General features: G+C 38.9%; 1 protein-coding gene across 4 annotated transcripts in view; it reads right to left on the bottom strand.

Moving 5' to 3' along the window:
• LOC127383404 (tumor protein D53 homolog) overlaps window positions 1-16,629 on the bottom strand; it is a 145,007-nt gene that overhangs the window by 93,109 nt on the left and 35,269 nt on the right. For all 4 annotated transcript variants that reach the window (XR_007889186.1, XR_007889185.1, XM_051616299.1 and 1 more), the window contains exons 3-4: window positions 10,925-11,089; window positions 2,976-3,177 (exon numbers count right to left, since the gene is read on the bottom strand). Coding sequence is in view for 2 of the 4 variants with exons in the window: in XM_051616299.1 (XP_051472259.1) it covers window positions 2,976-3,177; window positions 10,925-11,089 (367 nt within the window). In the remaining 2 variants the exon portion in view is untranslated. The remainder of the gene's footprint in view (window positions 1-2,975; window positions 3,178-10,924; window positions 11,090-16,629) is intronic.

A 16,629-nucleotide genomic window follows, 5' to 3' on the forward strand; every position in this document is an offset into this window, starting at 1 on the left:
AACAATCATAAAGTGCTTCATTTTACGTACCTGAATTGACCATAACTTTATATACAATTCAACACATACTGTTTGTCATAGTGTGAATGAATATGAGGCTCTTAATCATAAAGGGAATTATGACACACCAAGTGTTGGGCTCCCCAGTTCAAGAGGGACAGGAATATAATATCAGAGTCCAACAGAGGGCTACAAGGATAAATTAAGGGACTGAACATCTGTCTTATAAGGAAAGGCTGAGAGACCTGGGGCTGCTTAGTCTGGAGAAGACTAAGAGAGGATTTTACTAATGCTTACAAATACCTGAAGGGTGGGTGTCAAGAAGAGTGGGGACCAGTCTTTTTTCAGTGGTGCCCCATCATAGAACAAGGGACAACAGCCACAAACTAGAACACAGGAAGTTCCAACTCAACATGAGGAAAAACTTCTTTGCTGTTAGGGTGACAGAGCACTGGAACAGGCTGCCCAGAGAGGTTGTGGAGCCTGCTTCTCTGGCGACTTTAAAGACCCGTCTTGATGCATTTCTGTTTGCTCTGCCCTAGGTACTCCTGCTCTGGCAGAGGGGCTGGCCTCGATCTCCAAAGTCCCTTCCAATCCCTAACATTCTAAGATTCTATGATTTCTGATCCCATTTTTTTTTCTTCTTCATGTGATTTCTATTTTCTTTACAAAACCATTGGTTTATGAAGAAAAGTATAATTTACACTTATGTTATAAATTATCTTCCGTTATATTTTATTACAGAACAGTTTGTCATTGTAGGCACAAACATTTGCTTCTCAACAGAAGCAATGATAGTATGCCAGCCTGCCACACACCCCACCTAGCCAGATTTGGTAGAAACAAGCCAAAGAATGTTCACAGAGGAGGCTACAAAGACACCACAATTGGTTAAACAAGTATTTCATCTCCCTGGCAAGAGAATAAAATAAAGAGACACAGAAGAAAGCCTCTCTGTACCTCACCAGCCTCTCACTGACAGCCAAGATAATGTCCTCTTAATTTCCATTACTTAGCTAAGTAGCAGAATCATTTTATTACAGGAAATCCAACCTTTATTTCTTGCTACTTGCTACTAATATTTAGAGGCTATGCTTCTAATGGCCTATTTCTCTGCTACCATCCCCTCTTTCAAACATCTTCAGCTGACTCTCAAAACAGAGCCAAAATCCAGACTTGTACAGTAACACCTACTGATGATAATGCTCCACTCTTGCCTGATAAAAGAGTGAACATTTTTACATTTACAGTTCTAACTCATCTGACACGTCTTAGCCTAGGTGTGATCTCTAACTGGAATTCAACATTTCTGGATTTTCAACTTGATCTTAAATGACGAAGACTAGGAAACTTCAGTTCAAAACAAAATAAAAAATATCAAAGATCATGACAAAGAAGAATCTGATGGAGGGTCTATATGAGAAAGATATGAGGTAAGCAAACTACTCTTATTTACTCAATTTCATGATAAAATCACAAACACAACAGAAGGATGAAAGTACTTTCTCCACACAATGCAGAGTGAAATCCTATAGCCCCATCAGAGATTTTATGGAAGCCAAAACTATAAATAATGTAAGAACTGTCTAAACTGGTGAAAGTTACCAAAAGCTCTTCTGAAACCTTAAGCGCTTTGAAACCTCCCTTGAATTTTAAGCTGAAGGTATTTAAGCTTAAATATCTGTTCTAGTGCCAGCACTGTCTTTAATCTAGACTATTTTTATAATTTATCTCTACAAAATGTATCAGTAATCACACACCCAGTAGTTTTGCATTTTTATTCACTTTCCTGTTTATTTCTGTACCTTTAATTCACCTGTCTCAAAGTTTGTTGTAATACCTTGCAAGTTCCTGAGGTCAAACTAATGGGCCTGGATGACTTCAGTCATTTGTCACCAGGTTTGTGAGTCTGCCGCAAATTTGCAGACCAGTTAAAAATTCTTATGACCAGGCCTATGAGTTTGTGTGCCAATTCTTGTTTTAATCTAAAATGGAAAATCACCTAGTTTTCTTACTAAAACACATTTGGCTCAGGAGTACTGCTTTCACTGAAGGTCTGCTGACTCCTATTTCCAAACATTCAGTCTCTCACCTTTACCTTTACATACAGCCTCTACAATTGATAAGCTCAAAGCATTTCCTCAGCCTAGGTGAATCCCAAGTCATCTCCAATTCCTATGCCTAATTCAAAGTACAAAAGGTCCTATTTTTCTTAATAGGTTTCCAGTTCTCAAAACCTTATACAAACATTTCCTATAATGTTATAGATAGATTTACATGTTGTAAACTCACTGTCAGGACTTAAGTAATGCATGTGTACAATGCCACACAGGCATCTATTTTATCCATTTTTCTTATATTTCTATATATCGAGACAGGTTCAAATGCAAGCGAGTGCCTTTTTTAATGAGAAAAAAAAAAGTCCAGCTTTTGGCATTATATCCCTGCGAGAGAAATCGATGTATATAATTGTACATTGGTTTAAGCTGGATTTTATCTGAACCAAAGCCAAAATTTAAAAGATAAATGTCCTTCTATTTAAATGGACATGCTTGAGTGGCTGGGTTTTTCAAAATAAGGTCAGGTTCGAACTCAATCAGTGCTTTATTTAAAGGAATCCTTGACACAAAGTTTATTAAGAAAGGTTCCTGCTCTGATCCATTTCTCCTATACGCTTTTAGAGTAGCAATCACAGCTAGCAGTATGCATATTGACAGTATTTTTCCACTTTGCTTAACTAAAAAAGGTTAGGAAACAGAAGCTATCAGAAGAGGAGACAATACTTACTAATTCACAGGCCATCAAAAAGTAACTCCAAATGCTAGATATGAAAATATATTTAGTAAAACCACCTTTTTATATACCTAAGCAACAAGCTGCCCATTCAATACTTCAAACCAGTAGCTTTTATTCAACTGCTATTGATACCCCCCCTACATTGTGCAGCTCTCCACATGTAACGTTTATCCACTCACCACAAACAGAGCCTCGCACTAATCTCCTTAAATGTGGTCTCTCGGGGAGGTAGCGGTATTTGCATCCAAAGATACTGAGGTTTGATGTGTGATCTCCAAAGAACCGGAGCTGGCGGTATCTCTCCCCACAACGGTAACAGAAATTAGTGTTACACTGTGAACAGGTCATGTGGTCACACCCTTCTGTTCTCTGGATGTGGATCTGTGTGAGCAGAAGCAAAAAAAACCAAAGATTATTTTCCCCCCTTCCCTGAGAACAGGAAAGTGGGTGCTACCCTGTGCAATCCACACACCAGATGAAAAGACACCACAACCAATGCCCTGCTTAACTCAGGGGGGTTAACGCCTTTAATTAATTGCATTAATACATACTGTGGCTGTCCTAAGACAGTTATGGTTTGCTCAGGCATGTTTTCAAGCATGAAATGAGAGTTTTAGTGGTTTCTAGATCTCTACTTAAGAAATCTTTCCTATGTAACTCTGCTTTTTTGTATAAACACTCTTTGTATTAGATGACAATCTAAGCAAATCTTGCCCTTACTGAAAACTTGTTTTTATTATTTGGACACATGATCACCAAACTTTATTAAAAAAAAAAAACCTCAACAGCACAATAAATATAGTAATGAACTCTGTTTGACCCCTCCACAGATGGGTTTCCCTCTTATGCCACCTGTGGCTCCACTCCCATTACCATCACGAAGGGATACAGCATTTTGTAATACATGTCAGAAAGGCTCTGCTGTTACAGTGAATGATTTGAAAAGTATGTGGGGCTTTTTTTGGTGCTTTTTTTTTGGTTGTTTTTTTGTTTTGTGGGGTTTTTTGTGGTTTTAATTTTTTGTTTGTTTAAAAAAAGGTTCTACAAATTATATAGAATAATTACACCAAGTTTTCATAATGCCCACGGTGTGGCATCAAAAGCTGGGAGCCTAGGTTCTACATCCATCTTTCTGCTGTTCACCTGCATGAAATAATTCTACTCTTGTATCTCCATGTACTCACCTGCAAAACTGGTATGTTCACCTACATTGTACAAATTTCGTAAGGCTTCAGTTTTAGTTTATAGTTCCTATACAACCCTGTTTGTAACAGGGTTGTAAACACACTTTTCCTAGCTCACAGAACTGCTGAAGACCTCCCCCTATACTCCCACCCACAGACCATGCTCCACAATGAAACAGCAGATAAAGTTACCTAATAATTGAGGTTGGAAGTGATCCTTGGAGGTCATCTATTTTAACCCCTAGCTCCAAGCTGGGCTAACTTCAAAGCCAGATCAGATTGCTCTAGGCCTTGTCCTACTAGACTTAAAAAATTTCCTAGTATGGTTATGTCACAGACTCTTAGACAACCTGTCCCACGCTTCACCACTCTTCCTCCTTGGGAATATTTTCTCATTACATCCAATTGGATTTTTACTTGTTGAAACGTAAAATGAACAAAAATGTCCTGAAATTCTTATCCATAACTACATATATTTATTTTGCAGGGAGGTACAGGTTAAGACAAGACATCAGCACCCTGTGGCCCTGCAAGAACCAGAGATCTTGGAAGCTCAGGGAACACTGAAGCCTCCCACCCCCAAGACACTTGTGACTCCTGGGGTATCCAACATACTTGAGAAGGTCAACTGTGCTTGCACTGATACTGATCATGGTTCACCTGGGATCTCAGAAATCTCGTTCACCTAAACTGGCACTGCCTACACCTAATGAACAATACTTCTGGTAAAAGATTCCAGGGCAGATGATGTAGTTGAAAAGTAGCTCCAAGTACACCTGCCAACATCTTTGTGCAAACGACAACACTCACAGAATTTTTATTTCTATTCTTCCAAGTGCTTCTTTTAAGCATAAGAGGGAAACGCATTCACAAAAAAAGAGGGCTGGGTTATAAAATATTATTCTTTATCAGGCAAGTAGGGCACTTGCATTGATCCCCTAGAAGGGATGCAAACAAACTGACCAAGCAGCTATGCCCCTCCACCCCAAGAAAGCCTGCTGTTCGGTTCATCTGCCACTCCTTCACCTGAATCACAGAAGCCTCGTTTTCCAGAAGCACCTGAAAAAATACAATTGCTGATGAGCTTCATAAACTACGTGTCTTTAAAACTTTAATGTTTAAGCATTTACTGCATGCTAAGTGGAAAGGAAAAAATTCTACCCAATATTATACCAACTTAAGCATAACTTTTAAGTTACGCACTATTTTCTTCTAAGAGATGTTGTCAGTTTGACTTTTGATTATATTTTCCAGGTTTTATATAAAAATATTTTGAGCCCACTTATGAAACCATAGATTATTTAGTTTAATTCCTAAGTAATTAACTTCAACTGAAACTATGGAATTTTAATTCTGAAATGTGGGATTTGTACACAGGGCCTTAGTGTATTTTTATAAATTAATTTTAAAATTGAATTCTAATTAGTTGTTCATGGACTGAAATTCAGACAAGCACATAGAACTTTGTAATTTAGAGGTACCTTTCCTCATGTTGATTCACTGACATATCTCCATGTTAAAATTTTAAATGAGGGAATAAGATCTTATGAGAATAATAGAACTGTGTTGTTTTGTTTTGGTTTTTTTTCTGTTTAAATCAAGACTGTTGAACTATCCTCTATGTTCTCCAACTTACCAACCCAATCAATTAGCTTACCATCAATCCTAATGGAAAAATCTTTACAAGCCTGGAGCCTATAAATACTGTAGATGTAAAATACTAATACCAGAACTACTTCACCTTTTAAAAAAATCATTTTCTTTGGTAGGAAGAACTTCAAGAAATTGCTGACAATAGCAGCTTTATACATTCTACCCCAAACACCTTTCAGAAACACCCACCTCTGGGACACTGTCTGCCATCCTTCTACACTTTCCTAGAAGCATCCTAACTCCAGTTAGCCAGGAGTAACTGCAGTCACTCCTAAATCTACTTGGTTTTGCTCTAAATCCTCCAGACTGTCCTCTTAAAAGCATAAAGTTGATACATGATTTATTTTTTTATGGACACATATTTCAATTATATACAGTTCAGCTTTGCTTCTTCAAAAAGCAAAATATTAAAAAGAGTTCAGTGAATACTTATCTGCACATGTATAACTGTCTTAAAAAGTCGCAAATTTGGAAAAAATTGGTTGTACTTGCTGTATTTTTTGTTGCAAAAAACTTCCTCATTTTTAGTGAGAAGAGACTCCACTAAAAAAAAAAAAACAACAAAACCACCCAAATCTTAGATGTGGGGTTTGGTCTCCCATTATACGCACAGACTGACAATGCCAGATGAACTTTGTATGAATTAGTCAGGCTGCTTCCAAGCCTAAGACATGACATCTCACCAGATCAACTTCAGCACTGGTTTGCATGGACATGCCTTCCTTCCCTCAGGATAATCCACTGACAGATGAATTACAAACCTATACGTTGAGAAAGCAATCACTAATGGGTCAGATATCACACACACAAGTGTTCCTGCTCAGTTGGCAATACGGCAGAATGCAGCAGGCAGCTGGGAGAATGCAGGGGGCTAGGAATGCAGGCTGCTATAGTTAGCTGGAACCGTGTGGGGTTCAGAGGTGCCTTGTGACTGCAGGCTCCCCAGCAGAACGGTATGGGTGGAGGAAGCAAGGTGAAAGCATGACGACTGCAAGGCCAGTTTGTACCTCCCAGCATTCAGTCAGTGTTACTGGCTCCATCCTGCACCCAGAGCCTGCTCAAACCCAAAGACGTACGCTCACCTTACAGGGAAAAGTGCAGTCATTCAGAAACCCAATAATGGCTTGCAGAACAAGAGGGGTGAAAATTACACACTAACAGCAAAGCAGACAGAGCTCAGAGTCTTAAGGAAACAACTGAAGTGGCACAGTGACTATTTCAGACCCTCATTTTACACCCTCTGCACCTTACGTGCCCTCTCATAGAAATATTCCAGGGAAATCGCTTCCAAGAGATCTGAGGATGACAGTGGCATTTTCTTCTCTACTCCTTTTGAAGAAAACCTGATGCCCAGCTTTATCCCTTCATAAACAAGCAAGGACTCTCCTCCTTCCAGAAGAGGAGAAAAAATTTGCAGAGTACCTTCAAAAACTATGCCCTAGGTTATTTGATAACGCTTATATTAATCACAACAGTGAATCCAGAGATAAGAAGTACATACTCCTCAATTTGCACTGACATCTTTAGTTAATTACTTATATTTCTGCTGCTGTTCAAAACTTTCTAATCTAGAGCTGCTGTTCTCTGTTCGCTCAGTGTTGTTTTTGAAACACCGTAACATAACACCAACATGACATACCTCCTTGATTTGCTATACTGTAAAAACACTTGTGGAAAAAAGGCGTTTTGCTGCAAGCATGTCATTGCAAGAAATTGTAGAAAATAAAACCCTAAACCTGTAGTCAGGAAAGACAAGTAAGGCCACAGATCTTATGAAAAAGCATCAAATAGTATGTAGTAAATTTGCACTCACTAACCAGCTCCCTCTAGAACTAGACCAGCACTTTTTGGACAAGTCTTGTTGGAAAAAAATGGTCTCTGCTGAGTTTCTCAAAACAGTGTACAATGAATTTGAAAAAGGCTCTATTAAGAAGAAAAAATAGGTAAAAATTAAGATATAGGTAATAAAAGTAGCATTTTGTAATATTTTTGTACTGAAATACAGTCCCAAAATGCATCTACAATTCTGAATTCTGACAGTATATAGCATTTTTATTTGCTTATTTAAGATAATCTTGAGAGACTGGGTAAATATAAGGTATTTCTACTAGGTGCACTAAAGCTGTGTACACCTACAGAAAAAAGGAATAAAGCTTATTTAAGAGGTCCCACTAGTATTCACATTACAAAGGATTATGTTTTTTCAAAGCACTTGCCAAAACCAATGAAAAACTTGTGAATACTTGCCTAATGATCTGCCTATACACACACACACACACCATCAGAGTGCTCTCATTTTCTCACCTGCATGCCCAGACAAGATAATAAAAATGCATTCTACTTTTCAGTGGGTACAGCTACCTAATGAAAGAGTCGGTGTGTAAATATGTCTGTGTGTATATATATAAAATTATGTCTAGAAGATACCTGTAAAGTTTGGTCACAGTTTACATTGTAATCAGTATCACACTTTGGAAGTTAACAATAACCTCGTAAGTTATTGCAGTGAAGAAATTCTACCTTTACTGAAGTTTCTACCTTTAATTTCCATTACCTACAGTTTAAGGATAAAGATTAAAACTTGTTCTCAAATCTGTTTGTCAGTTTTGGCTGCTGCAAATTTTTAACCAAAATGTGAAAAAGGTTTTTTAAATAGAATCTATGCATATATCAAAATAAAGTATGTTGTCACCTGAAACACTGTCTATGTGGATCTAGGATAAAGCATGTTACCAACTCTGTTTTCTCTCTCACTATTTTATTTGGAAATATGACAGTCATCTGATTTGATGTTATTTTATATAGGGGGTTTGGGAGGATAGCTGGAGAGAGGAGCAGAGAAAGCATTAGTTCCAATCCCCCTGTCCCCAGATTGTTTACTGTTGGTATGTTTATCTCCATGTGCCCAGACATACTACTGCTGTGATGAAGAACCTTGCAAAATATGTGTTTTTTTAGAACTACTCAATAACAGATTAAGAAAAAAGAATAGTACCAATAACTGCTGGTTAAGTGGTTCTTTTGATTACTTGCTGGTTATAGATTTGATTTAAAAACAACGTGTTGGTATAAACATTTTGGAGGTTGTAGGCAAGAAAAACTTTCTTCACCTCTGCAGAAAAACATCAGGAGTGAGGGAGTGACACAGTCTATGAAAAGGTTGAACTCCCTTCTTCAATACTCACTTGTATCAACACATACCAGAAAAGACTCGTTAACAGATTCTGTTTCTGTGTTACTTTCAAAACTTCCCATACTGCCTCTGACCAGGGAGATTTTATTTTCATTATAAAAAGAAACCTAAAGTATTTTTGGGATTAATATCCAAACTCATGCAACTTCAGGCCTCAAAATTAGTAACTTTAACTGTGTACGTTTTAAGAATTAAGCCTTTTCTTTCAAAGAAGGTGAAAACAGTTGCACATGTGGCATTTTAAATTTAAAGCTTATTAAGGATAAACATGTTAGGGTTAGCAGTTTTAGTTCCTTTCTCTTTCCAGCTAGCAGCCTTCTTCCCCCTGCTATTTCACATTCAAGCTTTTTTGCTTGGTGCATTTTCTTCTCTTTTTTTGGACAACTTATTTCAATAGTTACATCATTCACGTTGTCATAAAACTTGAGTCCAGACACAAGTCAAAGAATTAAAATCAAAACAGGTACTTCTTCCCACTCCAAAATGAACAAAGTTTCTAAACAGGTTTTACTTTAAGACTTCCCAGAAAGTAAAGACTCTTTATAACTGGTGCAAAACTATCAACTCTTACCAAATGGCAAGCTGTTAGAATGCTGTTCAATGTCACGTGTACACAGGAGGAAGGGGAAACTCCTCCAATTTCAAGCTATGGCATCATAGACATTTTTTTCCCCAAGACCAACTTAAGATAGTTAATGGATAAACATTCTCTTACTTGCACTGGGTAATCATAGAATCACAGAGTGCCAGGTTAGAAGGGACCTCGAGGATCATCTGGTCCAACCTTTCTAGGTACTACTACAGTTTATATGAGATGCCTCAGCATCCTGTCAAGCTGAGACTTAAAACTGTCAAATGTGGGGGGAATCTACCACTTCCCTTGGGAGACTGTTTCCATGTTTGACTGTCCTAGTGGTGAAAAATTCTCCTCTCATGTCTAATCAGAATCTCCCCAGAAGCAACTTCTGCCCATTGCCCCTTGTCTTTACCATGTGACACCTTGTAAATAGGGAGTCTCTATCTTCTTGGTAGCCACCCTATAAGTACTGGAACATTGTAATAAGGTCTCCCCTAAGCCTTCTTTTCTCAAGGCTGAACAAACCCACTATGGTCAGCCTCTCCTCGTATGGCAGGTTCTCCAGGCTTCTGATCATTCCTGTGGCTCTTCTCTGGACCCTCTCCAGCCTGTCGGCATCCTTTTTGTAAAGCGGGTAAGGCTCAAAGTATGATAAAAGTATACTTCAGACATTTAGAAGTAAATCTTTCCATTCAATATTTATATCCTGCTAAGGGTTCCAGTTTCCTTACTTCATCCTGTCCATGAAGTGGACAGGTTCAGGTTAGGTACTCCCTTTCAAAAAAAAAAAAAAGAGTCTCCCATCACCATGGTGTTCTCATGGTTTTGACTTACTACTCTGACAGCAGCTGGAGACAAGTGCTGTGAAAAAAATAGTGAACAAACATAATGACCACCTTCATTAAGGACAGCTGGGGCAGGGGTGTGCCAGGGCTGTTACATCCTATTTGATTAGGGGGAAATACTTCCTGTCCTTGAACAGACTAATTATGGTTTTAGGGCAGGGGACTGCATTTTGTTCTGTTGAAAATTAACTCGCTCATGAGAAAGGCTTGTGAAGAACTGACATTTAATCCTAAAACTACTCTGGTTTTGCAAATCTTGGAAGTCTCCCTTAGTTAACTTCTTGATAGACTTCTTTCTGCCTTACTCAGAAGAAACTCAGTTCACCCAAGCACTCTGGAAAACTTGATAAAGGGCATCATATTTCTCTAAAGCTATACATTTCTTTAAAACTTTGAAGATTTATTTTAGGAAAAAATTGTCCTGTAATACAAATTCATTATAAGCATAGATTAAAAATTGCTCTTAGGAGTTCCCTAATTTTTCTTTCATGTGCAGAGAGTCTGCAGAATCAGTACAGGAACCTGACTTGTTTTTCTCAATGTGTTATTGGCAAAAATCTGCACAGCAAGCATTAATTCCATTTTCAACACCAAGCTGAAGCTACAAATGTTTACTTTAAATACATATTTAAATGGTTTGACGCCACTATCTGCAAGCCAAGGGAGAGCAGCTCACCTTGCATTTTGGACACTTCTGGGCATTCCTCTGCCCATGTTCGATTTCGTTGGCCCAATGACGCAACAGCTTGTCTCCCTTCTTGTACTCTTTGCAGTTAACACCTTCATGCCAGGGAGAGTGGCACTTGAAACACCAGACAAATTGGCAAGAGGGACACTGGATCTGTACAAATAAGAAAATACCACATGTTTGCAAGCAGGGTGCCAACCTAACTAGAAAGCCCATTTTAAACCCACTGCTTTTAATTTGAGAGTAAATGCCCAGCAAAGATCTAACATCTTTTGAAAAGTATGCTTTAAAAAACACAAGTAATGGAAGCTAATTTGTTCTTTTTCTTTTGTAAAAAAAAAGAAAATACAGAACTTACTGCTAAAGACCAAATCAAATTAAGCTTGGTTAAACCAGAGGAACTGCTTCCCAAATTCACCACGTGGTGCAAATGCCAAAAAGCAAAATCTAGAAAGCTCCAATACCTGCCTGAGATCAGCTAAAATCAGCAGCCAGTTTTCAGCGTGGTAGATCTCAGTCCTATAGTTACAAACTTCACTGTCTGGCTATCACCAGGGAGTACCTGGTCTTCTGAAGGGGCTCAACAGAGCCCAGAAAGGGTTATGAAGCATCTATTAGAAATGGTCTAATTAGAAGAGGCCAAAAGAGTTTCAACTAAGGGCCACAACTACCACCTGGAACTCAGGCACCTCCTTTTGCTCTTGCTTGCATACAGGTGAGTTGAGGCTGTGCTAAACAGCCTGCTTGCCATTGACTACATCTAACAGCAAAAAAAACCTCAAGTCAAGCTCCTCAAATTGAGGAACGATCTGTTCTTCCCATTTCCTAGGTTTTAAATCATTGCATCAAACAGGTACCCTTGTCATCATGTCTTCCTCCAGAGCCTGGCTAGTTTTGCTGTGTATGTAAAGTAACAAATAGGCACATTGCAGGTGCTTATCTGATGAAAGACAGGCCTCCCACCCAGATCATCACTAAGAGAGGCAAGAACTAGAAGCCACATTTAGACACAAGCAAATCTAGGCTCCTACAACATCTTCACTTATGCAGTGCTTGGCAGCAAAACATCTCAGCTTAAAAGATGGGAAGGCACAACCCTCAACCAACTGCCAAGTTCTGTCCACCAGCTCCAGTTGCAACCCATGCCTGGCACTGCACCAGGAGAGGAATGGGACTGGGGAATTCAACCAGCCAAAAAAAGGCTCTTTGCTTCTATCAGTGTCCAGACCTGTCTCACCACTGTACCTTGCATGTGTCTGTGCTGGCTATGCATGACGTGGGGGTGCTGTTCAGGAACTATATCCTATGGTGTAGCTGCATGTGAAGCCCCCAAAACATAGTTCCAAAGTCCTCACTCCCACCAGCTGCTGTGCTCACTGCTCAGAGAGGCTGACTGGTGGAGTGCTGCCCTGGCTCCAGTTAAGAGTCCAAAGCAGGCCTTCTGATCTCTCGTAAGTATTTTGCTGGGGGGCAGCCAAAATTACTATTTACATGTGCAATTCCTATGTCCGTCACTACCAGCATGCTAATACAAAGCTGATCTGATCTCTGATGCATGACCAGGAAATGAAGCCTTCTGCTAACCTTAATGCTATTCCCCACATTCTATACACAGAGACAGCATTTAGGAGTCTGCCTTCGATGTTTCACATTAAAAACCTAATCGACACAATGGCTCAAGCTGAGCATTTCTATGACCCTAGCTGACCCATTTTTTAGTAGTCTTTAACTTCACTTGTAGAGAACAAATGGGTTTTACACCACAGCAGTGTGTTAACAGTCAGCTTCATTTGTATAAAGCTATGTACCCCTCTGTCTGTACAGCACTGTTTAACAAGTATTTTACCTTTCACAGTGGACTATATGATGTGTTGCTTAATACATCACCTCAGCTTACCTCTTCATATCAATCCACATCTACAGATCAGCAAGTGTAAGAATGGGAGTTAATGGTCAAGAGAACTAATATTTTTTCACTACCCATAAGCCAGCATTTTGCCTTTCGGGATCCTTTCCCTGGGGATAAGGTCAAAGTACAAAGAAGGGAAGCAACATCAAGAAGCTGGCAAATTTTCTTCTTATTACAACACATTAACAGTTCAGTCAGTTACCATCTACTAGTCATTATCCTTGTAAAAAAAATAATATTGTACACGCATTTAAGTGTTATACCTTCCTTGCTTCATATCAAGCAGACTTGAAGACAGTGCAATACTGTATCCCTGTGCAAACATGACTTATTGTTTTCTATAGCTACAAAGTGACATTTTTCTAAAGGCATGCAGTGAGATACCTCACAGAGAAGAAAACTGCATTTATCACATGCTTTCAGTTGATGAGTTACAGGAGACACAGGTAAGCAGCAAAATAATCAGGAAAGAACAACAAATCAGACTTCTAGGGAAACATCACATAAAAGCTGCAATGTGTGGATTACAAACATTATTACTTTTTGCATAAAAACACGGTAATGCCTAAGGCCAAGAGAAAAGTATAAAACAAACGCAATACAAAATACAATTGGTGCCCTTTCTCTAATTTGTTGGTAAGGCTGGCTCAGATACTAAACCAAATGAAACACTACCCTGCATCTCTGCTTCCCAGATGAATTCTCCTAATAAAAACAACTTAAAAGGAAAAATTCCCACTCTGAAGAATGTAAAGAAAAGCATATTTATTGCTACTAAACAAATTAACAAAAGAGCACTGATCTGTTTCCGCTATCTCTTAGAAACCAATATGCACAAGACAGATTAGATTACTAGTAAGTATCCTGCCCGGTATCTTCGTAACTTTTTTAATCTTCTCTGTGATGGACCTTCATACCCAGGGCACAGAAATGCTATCTATATATAATGTAAAGCAGTAAAATGTGTGTATCGTGGTCTAGAAAAGCAGACAAGCTGTATCTGAAAAAGCCCCAAATGTTAATTAAGTAGGTTTTTTAAGTATGTTTTTCTTCACACAAACATTTTTTTCCCATTTATTTTGTGACTTTCAGTCAATCAGAATGGAGAAGATGGATATATACACAAACTTCTATCCCATCTGGAGGTCAGCCTCCCTTGAAATAGAAAAGATTACACAACCTCTCATACTAACCCTTTGGTTCTCAGCTTTCTGAAACACTGACCTTGGAGGCTAACATTTTCCATTTTCCTAGATAGCCTCCATACTGCAAACTACTCTAATTTTCCTCACCTACCAGGAAAAGACCCTTCAAAATTGGTAGGCAACAGCAACAAAAATCACTGCCCAATGTGAGATGATGGTAGCAAAACTGACTGCACATTAAAAATATTGAGAGCCTGAAGCTGCAAGAAGCTTAGCTGGATTTTCCGCTGCTTACTGGAATGCCAGCTATATAATAGGATGGCCGAATTAATTGTGCAACTAACTGATTACATGAATTACAATCTCTGGCTACAGCTACACAATCACTTTATTCCAAAGTAAATATGGGCTCCTGCCAAAACAGCTGCCTCCTCCTTGTCACCAACCCACCCACTCTCTTGTACCAGCTGAAAATAAGCCACAACGAAAAAAACAAATCTTGTACCCCACTGGAGCTGATCTTTGATCCAGCTCCCAGTGAGACAGCAAAACATCAACACAAGCAAAAGCATGCTGACAGGAATGAAAAGCTGAGAGCAGAGAGAGCACGTTTGCAGCAGTTCAGACTCAAAACAGATTAGGTGATACGCAGAAGATATCTGCTACTCAAGGTTAAAATCTGATCCTAAAACGGGGGAACTGATTGGTACAAACTACAAAAAAATCCACTCTATCATAGCATCTTTGCAAGTACAGATTCCTACTAGTTCTAGAGTACTGAGTTTCAGAAGCTCTTGAGTAGTTAAAATACACAATCATTATAAAACAACTGCATTGAAAAAAAACATTTATGTTTCCAAATCCAAGCAGTCAAGACCTTATTTTATGCAATTTATATCTCTTGACAAGTGGACAAGAAAACCATGTTATGAACCTCACAGGTCAACAAGGCAAAAAACACAGTCCAAGAACCAAGACTGCTTCTTAATGACAGGTGGCAAGACAAAGAATTAACATTAACATTTCCTTTGCACTTTAGCATACCAGCTTTGACCATAGGTTTATTAGGATATTGTCTACAACCAAGTAATTTGCTCCCAATTTAGGTCATAAGAGGGGAGCAAGAGTACTTCCTTACTTAAAGCTGGATCTATTTGTGATACGAATATTTGATACAGAAAATTAAATAGTCCCACTGCTGTACTGTGCTGTCCCAAGTGTCACTAATGGGAGAAGAAAGGTTTGCAGAACAAGTTTCCCTTTCCTTCCTTTCCTTCTCTCTCAGCATGCATGTACCAGCTAACTTCTTAGGCTTAGCACAAGATTTTCAACTCAAAACCAAAAAACAGGAGCAAACTGAACTGCTGATTTAGATCAGTTTAGCTGACATAAAACAGATATAGTAAGGAAAATTAATCAAATTACTTTGCTACCTCTTCAAATTTAGATATGAAGTTTATTTATAATTTTAAATAGTGTATCAAATTTCAGGAATTCCATTAACATTTCAAAAGTATCTGTTCAAATATATTCTTTGATTTTGCAGTGCTTTCCTGTTGCAGTGTATAGGCGAGCCAAGGTACTGGCACTGAGCCCTCGTAAGCAGTGATCCTACTAGTAGGCTTGTGCGTAGACTTTCCTCATGCATAACTCAGTTCTTCTGAAGGCAGCACTTCCAGTGCTGGTGCAGAATTCCTCTGATGCAATTGCTGTTTATATTGCTTGCATGGGAACATGTGAGTCTCCACTCAGGTATCTCCTATGCTATATGAAGGAGAAAATGAGTCTGTACCTCCAAAGGACCTATAAGTCAAGGCACAGACAAGTTGCCATACAAACATTCATATGAGAATCTAACAAACCTGAGATATTGGTACACATGTAGCTGTGGATGTAATTACTCACATATACACTATCTTATGTATAGTCTTCTTTTTAAATCTTACCCTTGAAGCAGAACTCTTTACTGTGTTAAAATAAGTCACTAAAACTGTCCCTATGACAGAAAACAACAAAGGTACATGGAGAAGCTTGAAGCTGTGGACTATGCCAGTCCATGCTATTTGCTAGCATTTCCTTAATCATCTGACATGCATCAACTAGACATTCTTCCAGGCAACACCTAGTCACAGTTTAAAGGACATTTTCTGTTCCTAGGAGGAAATCTGAGCTCTGCATACCAGACCAGGGAATTGCTTCTGGCTTGCACCATTTGCACCACACAGCACTTCCATGGTTATGATTTGGAGGGATTTGGCGTGAACATTTTAACCATAGCATTTTAACTCATAAAAGGGCACTGGTGGGCAGAACAACCCATTTACTGCCTCAAGGAACATTCTCAAGAGTTGGCATCCTATGATACAACAGCTGCACCACCTGTGACCCACATCAGTGGGCAATAACAGCCTCTGGTACCTTAAGAGAGGCTCCTGCAGAACCACTACATCATCTAATTTATCCTGGACTGCACATCCTGTCTACATCTGAGGGAATGCTAAATGAATGGGTGAAGAAGGGCTGTGGGCAGAAGGAATTTTACCTGCAGTTTTGAATTTCTCTAGCTCTGTGCAAGATGTCAAATCTGAAAACATTGAGTCTAACAGACATTGTGGCATGTAAGTCATGCAGTGGACATA

This window comes from Apus apus, chromosome 3 (assembly GCF_020740795.1).
Source record: "Apus apus isolate bApuApu2 chromosome 3, bApuApu2.pri.cur, whole genome shotgun sequence".
Taxonomy (NCBI): Eukaryota; Metazoa; Chordata; class Aves; order Apodiformes; family Apodidae; genus Apus; species Apus apus.